General features: G+C 37.4%; 1 protein-coding gene across 1 annotated transcript in view; it reads right to left on the bottom strand.

Annotated features, from left to right (window-relative positions):
* RASGRP3 (RAS guanyl releasing protein 3) overlaps window positions 1–20,278 on the bottom strand; it is a 116,900-nt gene that overhangs the window by 35,710 nt on the left and 60,912 nt on the right. Inside the window, 4 exon segments of the mRNA XM_036751774.1 lie at window positions 1,820–1,935; window positions 3,469–3,582; window positions 9,449–9,492; window positions 9,495–9,525. Of these exon segments, the coding sequence (XP_036607669.1) occupies window positions 1,820–1,935; window positions 3,469–3,582; window positions 9,449–9,492; window positions 9,495–9,525 (305 nt within the window).

Below are 20,278 nucleotides of genomic sequence, written 5' to 3'. Positions count from 1 at the left end.
AACTAATATTTACACTAATACACATAATGAACTTGGTCTCTTCTAGGGGGACTGAGTGAGCATAAGGTAATGATATCTGTTTGGGCTTCCAACCTGGAAGTCCACAGAAACAGTATGACTCCATTTCCCCAGAAAGATTGTCACTCTCTCTGTCAAATCAAGTCAACAAGAATTTATTGACTTTCTGCAGTATTTTGTGAGGAGCTATTCCACTAGAAACTAGAAATCCATGCTTTCAAGATGGGTTAGGCAACTTAAAATTGTGTCCTATCTTTCAGACTTAGATTGAATCCTCAGGAGGCAGCTATCACTTTCATAGATGTGTTCTGGTCCTGTCCCATCCAAAATACTGGAGTTTGAGGTTCCAGCTGGGGAATCCCACTGGATAATGGGAAAAAGTTTGTAATTGTACTTGAGGTACCACTTTGAATAGTAGTTGAGGAGGGTGAGGGACAGAAGTGATGAAGGATTTGTCAGAATATTTGTTTAAATATTCCACTTTGGCTCTCAAGAATACTGCTGCATCAACTGTCTTATCTGGCAGCTATGGTGGTAGAGATTCTTTCATCCCTGATGGGATATTCTCTATTCCACCCAGGGAAGGAAGAAGTATAGAAAGTGATTTCCACTCCATTTCAAAGTAGATAATGAACCAAAGATTAATGTTCTATGAAGTACTTAATGAACCAAGTAGTCATACCCTATGAAGTATTTTTTCTCTACTGTTCATTTTAATATTTAATACTTCAATCTATAAAACAAAGTTTTTCCATACTTCAAATATCAAATGGTGAATATGAGGTTCAATTGAGATATACTTGTGATAAAATGTCAAGAATTTTCTTTGGTATATTAAATTAATTCCAAAATGTTATTGTTTAGTTGATTAGTCCTGTCTGACTCTTTGTGACCCCATTTGGGGTTTTCTTGGCACAGATACTAGAGTAGTTTGCCATTTCCTTCTCCAGCTCATTTTACAGGTAAGGAAACTGAGGCAAGCAAGGTTAAGTGACTTGCTCAGGGTTACACAGCTAGTTAGTATCTGAAGCCAGATTTGAACTCAGGTCATCTTCCTGATTCCAAGGCCAGCATTCTATCCACTGTGCGGCCTAGCTGCTCACCAAATTCCAAATCGTGGTTTTGAAAATTTTTACACTAGTAAAATTGTTGAAGTGGTTGCATTATAGTATTTGTTGGATATTTCTCCAATAGAAATGGCTCCCTAACCCCATAGCATCTTTAGAGTCATTTCATTTTTCAAGAATCAGTTGAAAATCAAGACTATTCCCTTTTATTCATAAGAAAATCAACCATTATTCCTTGGTCATCTATGATTCTGAAGTGCGGATAGGACCTGAGGAGGTGTGTTCCACAGATTAGCCCAACATATCACATATTTGGCTATTGTGATTGTAATTCATCCTTCACCACTGTTCCTCTTTTGGCCTATCTGAATTTCACCTCAATGCTCTTCTTATAAAAGTTGTGGGACCATTGAAATAGCTGAATTCTTCAGGAGGAAAACAAAGGGGAAGTCGAGCCCAAATAATACAAAAATTGACCGTTTCACATTCTGATAACAAAATCTGAATATAATACACACCAAAAAACACATATTACAATTTAGATGAGACTTGATTCATAAGTGCCAGTGGCAAACCAGATGTGTAAGCTTGAGTCTTCTTGTTAAGGTGTTATGTATAAAGCTGTAAATACATGAACTAGGGAATGAAATAATCTGTTCTGGCCTCTAAAATGTTTGAGGAGTAAGGAGGAGAAGGACAGAGTTAAAACTTGAAAAAAAAAAAAAGCAACTCACTGGTCTTTGTCCAACACACAGAAGGAATCCAAGAAAGGAAAGTTGGCGGCAATACTTTCAAAGTCCTCTTGGGAGATATACCCATCGTGGTCATGATCATAGTTTCTAAAAACAGACTGCAAAGTAAAAACATGTGTGTTTACCAATGCCAACCCAATGGCAACAGGAAACCTAGCTGAGAGGCAAGCTCACCTCCTAAACTGGGGGAGTTTCGAAATGTACTTCTGGAAACTAAATTGACCACTTGTTCTACTGCTTGTATGCATCTATATATTTGCCTGGTTTGCCCTTGGAGACCAGGGATATCACAATTACCAAAACTTCAATGAAACTCCATTTAGCTCTTCAAGTTCCAATAATAATACAATTCAGCATGCACTTTCAAATGCCTGCAAAAAGCCTGACATTTGTATCTTTTACACAACAAAGGAAGAAGGACATAGGTATTTGTCATTCAAATATTTTGTGTCGGTCACATCTCCCTCTTAATGGCATGCCTCATTAAAAATTCTCTCCTTGCAACAACCCTCAAAAATCTTTCCTAGTTCACATTCACTGAGATATTTCTTTCAACACCATTTTTTTGGACCGTACAATATTCAATACCTTCTCTGTAATTTAGAAAATGTATTATGAAAGTATCCTTCATCCCAAAGACTTAACCTATCATTCCAGAGTATGTAACAATCAATTAAACCTAGTGCTTTATTATCATCACATGTTTTCTAACTCCAAAGATGTCTCTTTTCCCTGTTTCTGCCATTGCTGTTGGAAATGATGTGGCATCAGCAGACCACAAGTAAACATGTATAAAATCTCACCTTTCATTAAAAGTTCTTTCTCCTTGCAAATGGCATTTATGTACAGTAAACCCCAAACAGAAATAGCATAAACTATTGAAATCAATAAACACTTAAGAACCATGCCTTGGGTATAAGGCATTGTGTTAAGCACAGGGATGCAAGAGAAACATTTTTTTTTCCTTTTAAATTTATTTAGTTTACAATACTCAGTTCCACAAGTTTCTGAGTTCCAAATTTTCTCCCTCTCCCTCTCCTTCCCCCTCCCCACCCTAGATGGCATGTAATCTTATATAGGTTCTGCATATACCTTCACATTAAACATAAAAGATTTTTTTAAAAAAGAAAATCCAGCATTCCCTAGCCTCAAATAATTTATGTTCAATCTGTGGGAATTAAGAGACTTGTCCACCATTTTCTGATTCGGAGAAGTTAATCTGTGAAATTTCCATAGAATGTGTTCTTTAGCGAAGGTTTTTTAAAGATGTACTTGGCCCTCAAACAATCCTAGAATTCTGAACCCCAAATGTTATCACCTAATGGCCAGTGACAGTGACTTGGACTTCGAAGATGGTATTCAAAACAGGAAGTAGAAAGAAGCTGTGGGAAAGGAGAATGAATGGGTGGGTGACGTTGAAATGAAAAGACACTATGAAAAAGAAAGGTAGTACTAGAAGTCTGAAAGCCCCTCTTTGAAGTCATGCATGACTTGGCATCTAGAAAATTGATGTGGCCTGTTCTGAAGAAATCTCTTGCCATGAATTACTCCTATGCCTGAAAACTGACAGAAAGTTTGGAGGAGTCAAAGGAATTTGAATGCACTGTGTATTTTGTTACTTGGCAACTTACCTCAACTAACTTCCTTATGTGCTTGTTAATAATGGTCAGGTCAGGTTTTGGCATCACTCCGGATGCCCACTCCAAGGGCACTACTGGCTTGTTAGGAGTTGTAGGAGAGGTAGGCTACAAAAAAAAAATACATTTTTTGGTGTGAACTGTGCTACAAAAAGAAATTTCATTTCATCACTAGGATATAAAGTCTTAGAAGCATAACTATAGACCTTAGACTTATTTTAATTATCAAATGAAACTATGTGTGAAGTAAAATATGAAGCAGAATAGAAATGACACTCAGAGGATTGTTGAATAAAATTCTCTCTTGTGAGGAGGACACCATGAAAACATGATATCTGAATACATACATGGCTCTATGGTCAACTAGAAGCAAAACTAGGACCTCTCATTTGGATAGGTTCCTTGGTTCATACACATGGGATGTGGTTATTTTCATCTTGTGGATTTAAAATACCAGACTTGAAGAATTCTGAGAAACTGACTTAGCAATACATCCATACAAAATCTGGCCCACTACCTGTTTTTGTACAGTCTATAGGTCATAGTTTGCCATCTTCTGGGCTAAACTGAATGATTTGCCTGACCAATAGCATGTTATTAGAAAGCAGTATGCATTTTACATTTTATTTTCTGTGGATGTAACTAAAATTTAATCCTAATGAAGTATGAAGAGATTAAGTAAGTCTGAAAATAGGAACAGGGATAGAATACATGCCATATTCCTGGCACAAGGAGGAAAGTGGCTGCTTATGAACAGAGGGAGGTAGGAGGCAGTAGTGAAAATGTAGGTGTAGAATGAGAATCTGGTTTAACCCAGCAAAGGTCAGGAATGATTGCTTTGTCCTTGCCATGGAGAGTTAGTCAAGGGGTTTAAAAAGCAAGGTGAGAAGCTTTAGCAATTCTTTTCAGTGCCTTTGTAGCCTTTCCCACCTTTATCTCACTCAATGTGGTGGACTAGTGGATAAAGAGCTGGGATTGGAGTCAGGAAAACCTGAGTTCAAATCTGGCCTCAGAGACTTACTAGCTCTGTGACCCTGGGCAAGTCACTTACCCTCTGTCTGCCTCAATTTTCACAACTGTCAAATGGAGATAATCATAACACCTATCTCCCAGGATTGTTGTGAAGATCAAACGAAATATTTGTAAAGTATTTAGCAAAGTACATGGCACATAGGATACACTTAATAAATCCTTCTGTTCCTTCATTCTTCCCTTCCTCCCTACTCTCCCACTTCAAGTTAGGATACCAGGGCTGAAGTTAAGAGTGATGAGGTAAGTTTCAAACTTATACCCCAATAGATTTTCAGAGGGGTAGCATGATATAGTGACTAGAGTCCTGGATTTGGTGTCAAGAAGACTTGGATTTGAATTCAGTCTCAGACATTTATTAGCTACATGATTAGCAAGTTAATTAACCACTCTGAGCCTCTGTATCTTCCTCTGTAAAATGAGGTTAATGACAGCACCTACCTAACCGAATTGCCTTGCAAAATGAGATAATTGGTGAATAGTGCTTTGCAAACATTGAGCTATTTGTGCCTAAAGAAGAAGTGAGAAAATGTACCTCCCACCCTTCACTGAAGAGGTGAGAGTCTCTGGGGTGGAACATTGCATATACTGTCAAACTTAGTTGATGTGTTGGTTAGTTTTGCTGAGCTGCTTTTTTCTTTTTTCTTCCTTTTTTTTTGTTATAAGGACAAGTTCGATGAGTAGAAGGGAATATATTCAGAAGAAATAAAGGTCATGTAAATACAAAAGGTAAAATTTTAAAACTAAAACATATATATGTACACACACACATGCACACACGCACACACACACACACAATGTGAGTGTGTGTGGCTAAGGCAATGTATTCATAGTCATAAAGGCAAAATAGTTTTCTAACTGCTTGGTCTGTATAGTGAACCCTTTAGAAACTAAAAAAATATCATTATTAGGAGAGCTGTCCAGTTCAGAGGGATAGGGTTCCCTCCTCTCCCCTTTCTATTGGTTCTATGGGCCACTTCTGTAGTCTCTAACACATGTATGTAGATGTGCCTGGCAATGCTTCCAGGAGTCCAAACATGAGAAGGTCAAGAGGTAGGGGTAAAATGGGAGAGGGAAATTGGGGAGGGGGAGGAGATTTAAAAATGAGTGAACCAAACTTATACTCACAAAATTTCGAAGATTGAAGAGACCTTGGAGGTCGTCTAAATCAAACTCACCCTTCAAGTGAGAGTGCCATCTGATGTGAACATCTACACATGGAAGAGTTCTTAGAGTCATTTTGACTGTCACTTAATCAGTGACATTCGTCTAAAAGACAGTACAACCATTAGGCTGCTGCTGTGCTGACAAATATTGGCCCTGGAAACAGGATGATGAGATGTATCTCTCTCCTTTCCTTCTCATTGTTTGGTGGTGGGTAGTGGAGGGTGTGGGGAAGGTAAAGAATGTTGCATACACTATTAGATATGGTTGCTTACAGAGATATCTTTATTGTCTTAAGGATTGGACTGATTATTGGGTCTTGGGTCTACGACTTGGGTCTACAAGGTAGTGCCTCTAATAGATAGAACTCTTAAGGTCAATGGAGACAGAGTCTCAAGGAGCAATGGAGACAATCATGTCCTCCAGCTTTCTCTACAAGCTTCCAATCATCATCATTCAAGGAAACTGAACCATCCCTTAAACTATTCAAACAGTATCAAAGATTTGAGTTTTAGAAAACTTAATGCCCCTAAGACTTCAGTTGACAACAACCAGTCCTCCATCACAATTTCTTTAAAAATTCAGAGATAGAGTTGGAATCCCATGTTGGACAGGGGTTCTGGAACTGTCATATAAATTCCTCACGTCTTAAACATTCTGTTTTGGCAATAATCTCATAAGAATTTCCTAATGGCGAGGAAGCTTTCTGTTAAAAGTGATAGCTAACTCTCCCTTCCACATGTTATAGTTAATTTTAAAAATTATCTTAGTTAATAAACATTTTATTATCCATATTTACTTAAGAAGCTTATTACAGAAATAAGTATTCTGGAGATGACTTAAAGAAAATAATTAATTTACATGATAATTGATAACATGACTTCTTTTCTGCTGCGAACAACCTTCTGCTTGTCTATTGAGAATTTACTTCTTCCCTCCACATTCACATGTAGCATTATTTCATGTGATCCTACTGTTTCTTCTGATATATCATTTATCCTTTGCTCTTGTTATGTGACCAGGCCAGGCCTTTTTTTCAAATTATACATTTCTCTGGTGATGTCTTTCAAACAACTATTCTAGTTTATTTCCTCTTTTGTAATGTGTTGCAACCTGCTTATGCTGCTTTGCACTTTGTCCTTTGCCCGGTGAGAGCCTTAACTGCAGTTCTTCAGAGGCTGTGCTATTCTATGACATAACTGTTTAACATCGCAGAATAATTTGTTGCTGTTGTTCAGTAATTTCAGTAGTATCAGACTCTTGGTGACCCCATTTGGGGTTTTCTCGGCAGAAATACTGGAGTGGTTTGCCGTTTTCTTTTCCAGCTCATTTTATAGATAAGGAAATTAAGGCAAACAGGGTTAACTGACTTGTCCAGGATCACAAAACTAGTAAGTGTCTGAGGTCACATTTGAACTCAGGTCTTCCTGATCCCAAGCCTGGAGCTCTGTCTACTTTGCCACCTAGCTATCCCAGAATAATACTGGCATTAAAAAAAGGTGGACCTTTATTTCCAGGAGAAGAATGAGATTATTAAAAACAACTTTCAGTTTCCTAAATATAAGCCATTCAGCTATCCTTTCCATTCTGGGCCCAATTCATCAACCATTTGTCATGTCTATCCAATCATTATTATTATTCAAGATATAAGCTCCTTTTTCCTTGTATTCCAGAGAAACTACAGTGAGTAAGTACTAGAAGGCAAGCATACCAGGATTTTGATAACTTGGGGTAAGCTGCCTCCCTGGAAGACCCTTGATATAGAGTTGGTCTTTCCTTCTGTTGCTTGCTGCATCCTGTAACTTATTTGCTAACTCTTAGGTGGGATACCACAAAGTCAAATCACAGCTGCACAAAGCATCTCGTACATTCACAAGAATTGTCAAAACTAATAACAGGGCCAGCAACCCCCCATAACATTAAACTTCTGAATTTTGAGAAGTGATTTTTGAAAATAATTATAACAATCTGAGTTTGATTATTCTCCTTTGACTCACTTGAACCCAAGAGACTAGAAATGAGTCTTTTGATAAAAAGGTTAAAGAGTCTTCTGTCCACCCTCATATCTCCCTCCCAATATGTTTTTCTTAATATGTACAGTGGGATTAGAGTAATTCCTGCCCATCCCACCCCCCAAACATGCACAACTGTGTAAGATGCCTTTGCCAATTTTAGATCATCACATTCATCACATACTATCAAGATAATAGAGGTCATTGTATACTACACAATTAATAAACCAATAGATTTATAGAATACTGGATCTAGAAGAAACCATAGGCACCATTGAGTCAAACCTTTTCATTCATAGAAGAGGAAACTGTGGCCTAGTAAGTTAAGTGGCATGTATGGTAGTGGGATAGTTCCTAGAGTTATCTGATTTTACATCAATCAGTGTCATTTGTCTAAAAGGCAATGAAGAAATAAAGTGCAATTATGATGATCAACTTTGGCTGTAGGGACAAGATAAGAACATATTTCTCCCCCTTTCCTGGGGGGATGGGGGTCAGAAAGTCAGAAGAGGGAGGAATAGAAAAATAAGAGAGATGGTATAAAATAACAAATGAAATAAGCACTGCTATAAAAATTAATTATGAGATTATCATCATTAATAATGAATACTTGCTAAAATCCTGATATGATATATTCTCATGCACACCTACTATTGGTATAGAATGCATTATTTACTATCAGACACATCCTCAAATCTTCTGATTCCCCTAGTCCCATGAATTTCCCACCATAGCAAAGGCAATATAGTAGATGATATCAAGATGACATAAACATGCTGGAGGGTGCAATTAGCCAATGTAGACACACATTTATAGAAAGGATGTTCAAATTGTGCCTCTATAGAGCAAAAGCTAGGTTTTTCTTTTTCATTCTCTAAACTTCATCCCCGGTGTCTCTCATATTCATAAGACCCTTTACTTGCATATCACCAGAAATATCTAATGTGAGTTTAATTGTTAAAACCACTAATGAGCATTTTGTGAAGTGATATCCTTAATTGTATTATATATTATTTATTCACAAGCATTCAAAATTCAGAGAAGCAAATTAAGGAGGAACTATCTATGCCCTATTCAGATTGTTGGAGCTAAGACAAAGTCACTATTACAGAAATTTGGGAACTATAACCAGTGGTCACTAAAAAGGAAAACAATCTAGTTTTATTTTGAGAATTTAAAATCCCCTATAATTTGAAAAGAATACTCCCTGTCCCCAGAGGACTTGTTGCCTATTCTAATGAACAATTAATAAGTTTAACACTAAGGAATTGTATGGTTTTAGTCTTTTTTTGGCATCCCATTCATATGATTTGACAACATTTAGAGCGAGAAGGTGCCTCAGATATCAATTTCTTTCCTGCCTCCCACCCCTCCCCAGCCCCACCTGCCAACACACATTTACAGAAGACAAAATGAAAGGTGAGAGGTAAATGGCCTGTTCAAATTACTGTTACTAATACACAGGTAGTAACTAACAGAATTAGGAACCCAGTATCCAAGTATTTGGAATAAAAAAACCTAGGGTCTTATCTGATAATAAAAGGCATCACAAAAATAAGCACTGTGTAAAGTACAGTAATAAAGAACTTATTCTTTAAGCTATTTGTTTTCCTGTTTTCCAAAAAGTATAATGGAGATAAATATTATCTCCATTTAGAGAAAAAAATCAATTCTTAGTTCTTCAGATCTCAAGACCATTTTAAATAGCCAATAACACCATGAAAACAACACTATTTTTCACTATCCCCTCCTTTTAAAAATATCCCTACCGATTTAGAATTCCTGGGCTCCAGCACCAGTGAGAGTTTGTAATATCATCTTCTGTGTGATAGAGGTCGAGAGAAAGCTGCAAAATAAAGAAGAAGAAAAAAATCAATAATGTTAGGCTATAATTTTAATACTACTGAAAGATGAATATACATTTTTCTTATATGACTGAGGTTATTTTTTTCAATATAGGTATCTGAGTCATAAGTATTCAATACAATTTATTCATTTATAAGTTAGGAAGATGATACAGTGGTAAAACATGAAACAAACAAATATAAAAATTGATCATGGTATTGTTATCATCCTTCTCCTCATCGTCATTAGTAGCAATAATAAATATTGCCTGAATTTCCAACTCTACCCTTTACCAGGGACTGAGGATGCGAATCAAGTTAGAATAATATATTAGGTGCTTTGAAAATCTTAAAGTGCTGTTTAAATACTGGATATTATTACAAAGATAATCAGACACAATTCCTTCCTATGAGATTTTATACTCTAGGTTGGGAGATACCATATTTTCCCATGTATAAAACGCACCCTTTTCCGAAAAATTTGGGGTCTAAAAACTGGGTGTGTCTTCTACAGTGGTTGTAGATGTTTTTTACTTGCATTTCCCGCTTTTTTGCACTTGTTGTCTTTGCGCTCATTGTTTCACGTTTTTTACTGGTATATTAGGTTACGTTTTGCCACGTTCTGCCCAGAAATGGCTCAGAAAAGATTTTCATACAGTGTTGAATTCAAGCTAAAAGTGATCCAGTTTGCAAAAGTGAATGGAAATTGTGCTGCTGACCGTAAGTTTGGACCTCCTCCAACTGAGAAAACAACCCAAGACTGGCTTCAGGAAGAAGAAGCCCTACTGAAAATGCACAGCAGAAGAAAGCCATGAGAGGCAAATCAGCAAAATGGCCTGATTTAGAGAGGGAATCGAAGATATGGATTGAAGAGCAAAGGGTAATTGGAATTCCTGTGTCCACAAAGATGGTTTGGTATGAGGCAAGAAGACTTGCTGATGAAAAAAGAAGCTACTGATTTCAAAGGAGGACGCAATTGGAGCTTCAGTTCATGAAACAGAATGGACTAAGCATGCGTACACACACCAGACTTGCCCAAAAGATGCCTGAAAGCTATGAGCAGATGAATAAAACTTGAGTTCAATAACTTGATGTAATACATTTTTTTTTTCAAATTTTGGGCTCCAAAGTTAAGGTGCATCTTATACATGGGGAAATATGGTAAGTCATGTACATAAGTAATAAATCATAATGACAATAGTAATAAATCAGGGATAAAATAGCTAACATTTATATAAATCTTTATGGTTTGCAAAACACTTTACAAATATCTCATTTGATCCTCACAACCAACCTGGGAGGTAGCTGCCATTATCATTATCATTCTATAGATAAGGAATCTGAGTCCAGCAGAAGTAACTCACCCGGGGTCACACAAACAGTATTTGACAGGTAGGATTGAAACTGGGTTTTCCTGGCTTTGAGGACAGCTCTCTGTCTAACTATGCCATATTGCCACTCAATAGCAACAATAACTGTCATTATAACAGTATGTCATTATAACATGTTAAGGTTTCCAAAGCATCTCATTTTATCTTCATTTTCACAATAATGTTTTCAGTTAAATAAGTAAAAATTATTATCCCAATAAGGAAACTGATTTATCCATGCTCATATAACTAGAAAGTTTCAGAAGGATGCTAAGTGCCAAATAAGTGGTTCTATTAGGAGTTCAGAGTAAGGAATAATGACCTGGTGTTGGAACAGCATCAAAAACAGGTATCATGACTTTTTATTGGCATTTGATCATGGAGAGGAGGAAAAAAAGGGGGCCTTCCAAAAGGGGAATGATCCAAAAAGGGGATGAGACTAGCATTCTCGAACTTTTTAGTCTAAGAAATCCATTATACTCTTAAAAATGATTTAGGGCCCCAAAGAATTTTTGTTTATGGGTGTTATATCTATCAATATTTACTGTATCAGAAATTAAAATTTATAAATTTTAAATTTTTAAATGTGTTAATCATTTTAAATAACAATCACAAACCTATTACATGTTATATAAACATATTTTAATGAAAAATAGCTTTTTTAAAAATCTCTTTAATGTCTAGCTTAATAGAAGGGAGTTAGATTCTCATATTTGGTTCTCATATCATTCAGTTTATTGCAATATGTTATTTTGATTGAAGTGTTTGAAGAAAATCTGGCCTCACACAGATATGTAGTTAGAAAGGGGAAGAATATTTTAATAAGAAAGTAACATCTTAGTATTGCTGTTTTAGAATAGTTTTGATATTGTAGACTCCCTTAAAAAGTCTTGAGGGCCCCCAGGGGTCCATGAACCATACTTTTAAAACTGTCCATCTAGATCAACACTTTTGAGGTATGGTAAAAAATTGTCCATTACCTTCAGAAAGGGTCCGCACTTTTGTTAAATTACAATAGATCTATCATTCAAAATCAGCTAAAACAATTTCCATATGTAATTATTCTGTTCTTTCTCTAAAGTACTACTTTAATACCTCATCATAAAGATGATATTTAAGCCAAAGACCATAGGGAAGATGCATAAGCTCTGGTTGGTCCTACCAAGATGGAAAGGCTCTAAGTATGGGCTTAGAAACGAATGAATAAATAGATGGATGGATGGATGGATGAATGGATGAATAAAAAAGTATTTATCAAGTGCTTCCAGCTTCAAGTCTAAAGAAAGACCCTGTGGTCCCTAGGATACAGCAGTAATGCATTTTCTTTAGTGTCACTTCCATGAATACAATATAATAAATATTTATTAAGCACCTCTTAGCGCTAGGGATACAAATAAGAAAAGACAGTCCCTAGCCTCAAGAAGCTTACAATTTATGGTTAATTACTAATTTAGCTAGAATCATATCCACCAGAATGTCCTACTCACCTGCGAGTCTCCCATAACAATGAAAGCACAAGTCTCTATCTAGTCTCTGTCCCTATCCTTGCGCATATAATTAAAAAGAGCTTAAACTAAAAAGGATGCTGGAGGGGGAAAATTGCCTGTGTATAACTACTAAGCTAGACACCTTTGAGAACAGCTTCTGCAGTCAGGGGCGGGGTGTGGGGCGTGGTGGGAAGAATAGCAACATCTTCCAATAGTGGAGGATCTGAGGAGTAAAGTCACAGAAAACAATAAGAAGGAAGCCAAGATGAAATCAATGGCATCAAGTATCTATTTGCTCAGTGTTTAGACAATAAACTAGAGGAACTAGAACTTGTAAGGTAAGAGGTACACTTGACCTCTCAAGTATCACTGAGACATGGATGGTGGGACACAACCCATGACTAGACTATGACTCTGGATGAATAAAACTAAAAACAAAACAAAGCTGGACCAGTAAATGGAACATACTGCACTGCAAATGAGGAATACATATGTATGTACATACATACATACATACATACATACATAAATAGTCATGTGGAGAAGCATGGTAGAGAACATTTGGGTGATGATGAATGGAGGGAAAAACAGAAGTCAGTTTGTCATTGGAACACATATTACAGGCCACTAGGACAGAAACCTTGTGCTTTTTAAAATTTTTATCAGTGATTTGAGTAAAGGCTTAGATGGTATAGTTATCGAATTTGCAGATAATGCCAAAAAGAGAAAGGGTTATAACATAGTGTGTGACAGAGACAAGATACACAAAAGTCTGGGCAGACTATAATACTCAGATAAATCTAATAAGATGAAATTCAATACAGGTAAATATAATGCCTTATACTTGGGTTCAAAAATCTTCTTTATATGTGTAATGGAGGAGACATTATTAGCTAACGGTTTTTCTGAAAAAGATCTATGGGTTTTACTGGACTGCAAGCTTAATCATGAGGATACTAGTGGAACACTCGGGCTGTCTACCTGTCATCCAGCACCCTTGCACATAATCAGCACATCTTCTTTTCCTAACATGCATTTCCCTGAGGATATATGAAAATTGGAAAGAGGCTTGATGTTGGAAAAAAAACCCAAAGTCTGTGAACCATGAGATCTGGCCTTCAGATCTGTCCATCTGATCATCTTTCCCACTCCTCCTCAACACATACACTCCTCGCCAGTCAGGCAAGCCACTTTACCACTTACCACATGTGGCACTCTCATGCCCATGCGTCTCCAATCCACTAAAAACAAAATTACAAAACTGTTATTGAAGTGAGATTGACTACATAGGTGTATTTTTGCCTTGCCTAGAAGTTCTAGCCAAGATGACACAAAAAATGAAAGTCTCTGCCAGATTGACACACCCAACTTTGTTGACATACAACAACCCTAAAAATAAATCAGACAAACATTGGAGAATTCACAATATGTTCAACCAGTGCAAACATCCCCAAAAAGCTAGCTATTAGACCACAGCAGGCCTTCACCTCACACTATACCCTCCATTTAGAAAGCCTCCCTCCTCACCTCCAAATCCCACCTTGATACTAACCACGCTTCCCTCATAAAGCTTTTCTAATTCTAAGCAAAACTGAGTTTTCTCATCTCTGAACTCCCATTGCACATAGAGCTAGTACCATACAGTGTAACTTCTAATCAATCATTAATTTTCATGTGTATCAGTTTAGACTTCCAGTTAGACTGTAAGTTGTGAGGGGGCAGAAGTCAGTCATGATTCAAATTTCTTCATCTCCTCCATAGTGCCTAACATAATGACTTTCATAGAGTAGGCAAAAAAGATACTTGTTAATTAACTAAAGATTTTTAAAAATTAAAACCTATTCAGGTGATTATTTGGATGTGTGTATATTCAAATGTCTGATTATTTGCTTGCATCTTTAGATTTTCACCTGGACATTTAGACTTATGAAGCATCATAGCTGTGCTACATATGACCTTGGAAAAGTCACTTTTTCCTCTATATGTGATTATTCCTCAGGGAAATAGTTGGGAAAGGTGGATAAAATGATCTCCAAAGTCCTGGCCTGTTCTCAAATCCCACAATCCTATTTGGAGGAAGTCAGCGAGACCCCAACCCTATCACAACTCTAAAGAACTTCAGTGAATTAAGAGCTATTATTCATCTTTCTTGTACCAATCCTCTTATTTTCGTTGCAGTGTTGAGGTTGCCCTTTCCCATCAATCATGTCACTTCTTCCCTAAATATCCTATTGGCTATTATGCTCTAGTCCAAATAAATGACTGGTTCTACTTTCTTAATGTTTTGTTAATATATGCTGTTGCATGCTGTCAAGATTTTGAGGATTTTGACTTTAGGTTAATTTATTTTGAATCCTATTACATTTGTTATATTATTTTATTTAGATTTGGGAGGAGTTGTTCAATAGCCACATGTCCCCAAATTTGAGTATATTAACCCTGACCAGGCTCTAATATATATCTATGTATCTATGTATATGTATACATGTATATTGTGTGGTACACACACATATATGTGTGTGTATAAAACATATACTATCTTGCCTAGGCATAGGCAGAAAAAAAAGACAACTGTGTAGTCAGGCTTACTCTATGTAAACCAATTTTTGAATTTTTCCCCACCAGACTGTAAAAATTCAGGTACTTTCCAGTTATTTGCATATACTCAGAATGGTAAAAGTAACTGCAAGATCTAAAAATACCATGAAAAAAAAACTGAAAGAATATTTCTTATACTATGAAATTGAAACATCGTTTTTAAAAAACAACAACTCGGGGCTATAATGAAAATGTGATTCTGGCTGAAGACATCTTCATTTGATCTTTCTTTGCATGGGAAAAAATGTTGAGCAGTTCACAGTGCAGTTTTCTTCATAGTCTGCATTTGGGAACATGATAACTACATTGCATGTACAGATATGTATGTTTTGCTACTCTTCTTCCTCTTTCCCAAAATACTTCAATATGTAAAGCTGTAAAATCTGAAATCCCAGTTGCAGAGAAATGTGATTTCAAAGGGCAGAAACTTCAAACTGCAGGTTGGCACATTTGACTTGGATTCCTGACAGAAATTCAAGATAGTATGATCAAATGGATTCTGATGAGTATTAGAAAATGAAGCAGTAATCACTAAGAATTAGAAAAGCTGATCATGAACAGGATATGTCAAACTAATCTAATTTATTTTAGAGGGGATATTGGGATGGGGAGAAGGATAACTAGGCTGGTAGGTCAAATACAGTATGCCCATATTTCAGCACATCATTTGACAAAGTCTTTAATACTATCCTTTTGGACAAAATGGAGAGATGTAGGGTAGATAATACTGTTAGATGGATTTGGAATACATTGAATAAGCGAATCCAGAGTGTAATGGGTCAATGTCAGCTAGAATATAGATCTCTGGTGAACAGTCACAGGGATCTGACCTTGACTCTGCTTTGTAAACATTTTGCTATTTGTGTGGATAAAGACATAGAAGGCAGTTTATCAAATCTGAAAATGAAACAAAGCTGAGAGATATAGCTAACATTGTAGATGACTGAATGGAGATTCAAAAAGATCTTGACAGACTAGACATCTAGGCCCAATCTAGTAAGATGAAATTATTTAATAAGGATTATTATGAAGTCCCACACTTGCTTTTAAAAAAAGTCAGCTGAACAAGATGGGGGTAGCAAGTATGTAGAAAATTATTTGTCTGAAATATTTGGAAGAGGATGGTGGAATATAAGCCCAGTATATGCAGACACTGTGATGCAGCATCCACAAAAGCTAATGCAGTTTTAGTGAGCACTAAAAGTTGCAGCAAATTCAGGATAAGGGAACCAACAAGACTACCATATTCTGTTCTAGTCAAGCAATGTCAGGGATTTACTATTTAGTGTCAGGTACCACATTTTGAAAAGGATATTGATGGGGGCGGAGCCAAGATGGCGGCTGGTAAGCAGGGACTAGCATGAGCTCTGTAGCGAGTCCCTCCAAAAACCTATAAAAAATGGCTCTGAACCAATTCTAGAACGGCAGAACCCACAAAACAGCAGAGGGAAGCAGGGCTCCAGCCCAGGACAGCCTGGATGGTCTCTGGGTGAGGTCTATCCCACACAGAGCTGGGAGCTGGGAACGGAGTGGAGCAGAACCAAGCCTGAACGGTGTGGACCATCCAGACCAGAAGCCAGGCAGAGGGGGCCCTAGTGCCCTGAATCAGTGAGCTGCGGCAGTTACCAGACTCTTCAAACCACAAACACCAAAGACTGCGGAGAAGGTTAGTGGGAAAAGCTGCGGGAGTAGAAGGAGTTCGCGGTTCGGCTTCCAGCCCTGGGGGCAGCAGAGGTGGGGCAGCTACAGCTGTTGTTACTTCCGGCTCCAGGCCCACCTGGTGGAGGAATTAAGTGGCGGATCAGAGCAGGAGTGTACAGCCTGCTGAAGATCTAAGCCCAGTCCGGGTTGGGGGTTGGGGAAGGAGCAGTACTGGTGTGGCAGAGCCGGCACCTCACCTCCCAAACGTGGAACATAGAACTCTCTAGTCTACAAGCAGTCATACCCCACTGAAAAACTCAAAGGTCAAGTTAGTTGGCTGGAAATGTGGCCAGGCAGCGAAAACACACACAGATTCAGTCTCAGACTTTGCATTGTTTCTTTGGTGACAAAGAAGACCAAAATATACAGCCTAAAGAAGTCAATAAAGTGCAAGAGCCTACACCAAAAGCCTCCAACAAAAACATGAACTGGTCCCAGGCCATGAAAGAGCTCAAAAAGGATTTGGAAAAGCAAGTTAGAGAAGTAGAGGAAAAATTGGGAAGAGAAATGAGAAGGATGCGAGAAAACCATGAAAAACAAGTCAATGACTTGCTAAAGGAGACCCAAAAAAATACTGAAAAATACACTGAAGAAATCAACACCTTAAAAAACAGACTAACTCAAATGGCAAAAGAGCTCCAAAAAGCCAATGAGGAGAAGAATGCCTTGAAAGGCAGAATTAGCCAAATGGAAAAGGAGGTCCAAAAGACCACTGAAGAAAATACTACTTTAAAAATGAGATTGGAGCAAGTGGAAGCTAGTGATTTTATGAGAAATCAGGATATTATAAAACAGAACCAAAGGAATGAAAAAATGGAAGACAATGTGAAATATCTCCTTGGAAAAACCACTGACCTGGAAAATAGATCCAGGAGAGATAATTTAAAAGTTATTGGACTACCTGTAAGCCATGATCAAAAAAAGAGCCTAGATATCATCTTTCAAGAAATTATCAAGGAGAACTGCCCTGATATTCTAGAGCCACAGGGCAAAATAGAAATTGAAAGAATCCATTGATCGCCTCCTCAAATAGATCCCAAAAAGAAATCTCCCAGGAATATTGTCGTCAAATTCCAGAGCTTCCAGATCAAGGAGAAAATGCCGCAAGCAGCCAGAAAGAAACAATTTGAGTATTGTGGAAACCCAATCAGAATAACCCAAGATCTGGCAGCCTCTACGTTAAGACATCGAAGGGCTTGGAATACGATATTCCGGAGGTCAATGGAGCTAGGATTAAAACCTAGAATCACCTACCCAGCAAAACTGAGTATCATGCTCCAAGGCAAAATATGGATTTTCAATAAAATAGAGGACTTTCAAGCTTTCTCGGTGAAAAGACCAGAACTGAATAGAAAATTTGACTTTCAAACACAAGAATCAAGAGAAGCATGAAAAGGTAATCAAGAAAAAGAACAAGAAAAAGAAATTGCAAGGGACTTACTAAAGGTGAACTGTTTTGTTGACATTCCTACATGGAAAGATGACAAGTATGATTCATGAGACCTCAGTACTACGGTAGCTGAAGGGAATATGCATACATATATGTTTATGTATATATATATATGGGTGAATGTGTATGTATGTATATATCTATGTGTGTATGTATATATATAGAGAGAGAGAGGGAGAGAGCGGACACAGGGTGAGTTGAAGATGAAGGGAAGATATCTAAAAGAAATAAAATCAAATTAAGGGATGGGAGAGGAACATACTGAGAGAGGGAGATAAGGAGAGATAGAATGGGATGGATTATCTCCCATAAAGGTAGCAAGAGGAAGCAGTTCTGTGGGAGGAGGGGAGAGGGCAGGTGAGGGGGGAATGAGTGAACATTGCTCTCATCAGATTTGGCCTAAGGAGGGAATACCATACATACCCAATTGGGAATCTTACCCCACAGGAAAGAAGAGGGAAGAAGATAAAAAAAAATGGGGTGGATGATGGAGGGGAAGGCAGATGGGGGTGGAGGTAGTCAAAAACAAACACTTTCCAAAGGGGACAGGGTCAAGGGAGAAAATTCAATAAAGGGGGATGGGTTGGGAAGGAGCAAAATATAGTTAGTCTTTCACAACATGAGCATTGTGGAAGGGTTATACATAATGATACACATGTTGCCTATGTTGAATTGCTTGACTTCTTAGGGAGGGTGGGTGGGAAGGGAAGAGGGGAGAGAATTTGGAACTCAAAGTTTTAAAAACAGATGTTCAAAAACAAACAAAATATTTTGCATGCAACAAGAAAATAAGATACACAGGCAATGGGGCGTAAAATTTATCTTGCCCTACAAGAAAGGAGGGAAAAGGGGATGGGAGGGGAGTGGGGTGACAGAGGGGAGCGCTGACTGGGGAACAGGGCAACCAGAATATATGCCATCTTGGGAGTGGGTGGGAGGGTAGAAATGGGGAGAAAATTTGTAATTCAAACTCTTGTGAAAATCAATGCTGAAAACTAATATGTTAAATAAATTTTAAAAAATTTTTTTAAAAAAAAAGGATATTGACAAACTGGAGCACATCCAGAGGAGGGTAACCAAGACTGTGGACATTTTGGAGACTATGCCATATGAGAATCAGTTGACAGAATTAGAGATATTTAGCCAGAAGAATAGAAAATTTAAAGGATGATTAAAAATTGTCTTCAGGTACTTGAAGGGCTGTGACAGAGAAGAAAAAATAAATTTGTTCTGTTCAGCCAAGAAATTAGAACTATGATTAGTGGGTAGAAGTTACATAGAGAAATGTTTAGTCTTGATATGAAGAGGGATTTCCTATTAATTAGAGCTATGCAAAAGTAGGAAGAATGTGGAATTAGTACAATGGAATTAATAGATTTCCTTTGACTGAAGGTTTTCAAGTCTCATCTAAATGATGCTTTGTTAGGAATACTGTAGAAAGGGTTCATGTTTGGGTATGAATTGGGCTAGATGACTTCTTAGAGGCTTTCTGACTCAGAATGACCACAAAGATGTACTTTCTACAGCCTTTTGGCTGAGGTTCTTGAACTGATTTGAATAATCAGGGGTCAAGAAATATGCTTGCCCCAACTTTTTTAGAAAAATTCCCCCTCTCCCTGTTTTATTATTTTAGGAATTGTTTCCCTCCCCACTTTCTAATTCAATTAAGTAAGCTTTTGTTGAGCATTCACTACGTACCAGGCATTGTGCTGGGCACTAGGGTCTAGAAGAAAAGATGACAAAGCAGCCTCTGCCCTTAAGGAATACATAGTCTACTGGGAGGAAACAACTTGACTACAAATCAACCTATATAAAACCTATACAATGCACTGTATGTGTACACACATATGTGTGTATATATGCACGTATCATACATGTGTGTACGTGTTTGTGTTTATATATAGTGACTCATACACTCAATCAATGTAATAGGATTCTATATGTCCAGATACTTTTCCCAGGTGAAAATACCTCTTTGATTTAGTTATGGAAAGGGAAGGGAAAGAAAGGAACAAGAGCTTTATGAAATGCCTACTATGTGCCAAGCTCTATGCTAAGCACTTTTACAAATACTGTCTCATTTTATTCTTATAACAACCCTGCAAGGTATGCAGCATTACTATCCCTATTTTACAGTTCAGGAAACTGA

The sequence above is a fragment of the Trichosurus vulpecula genome, chromosome 3, assembly GCF_011100635.1.
Source record: "Trichosurus vulpecula isolate mTriVul1 chromosome 3, mTriVul1.pri, whole genome shotgun sequence".
Classification (NCBI taxonomy): domain Eukaryota; kingdom Metazoa; phylum Chordata; class Mammalia; order Diprotodontia; family Phalangeridae; genus Trichosurus; species Trichosurus vulpecula.
This window is presented reverse-complemented; position numbering and strand designations above follow the sequence as displayed.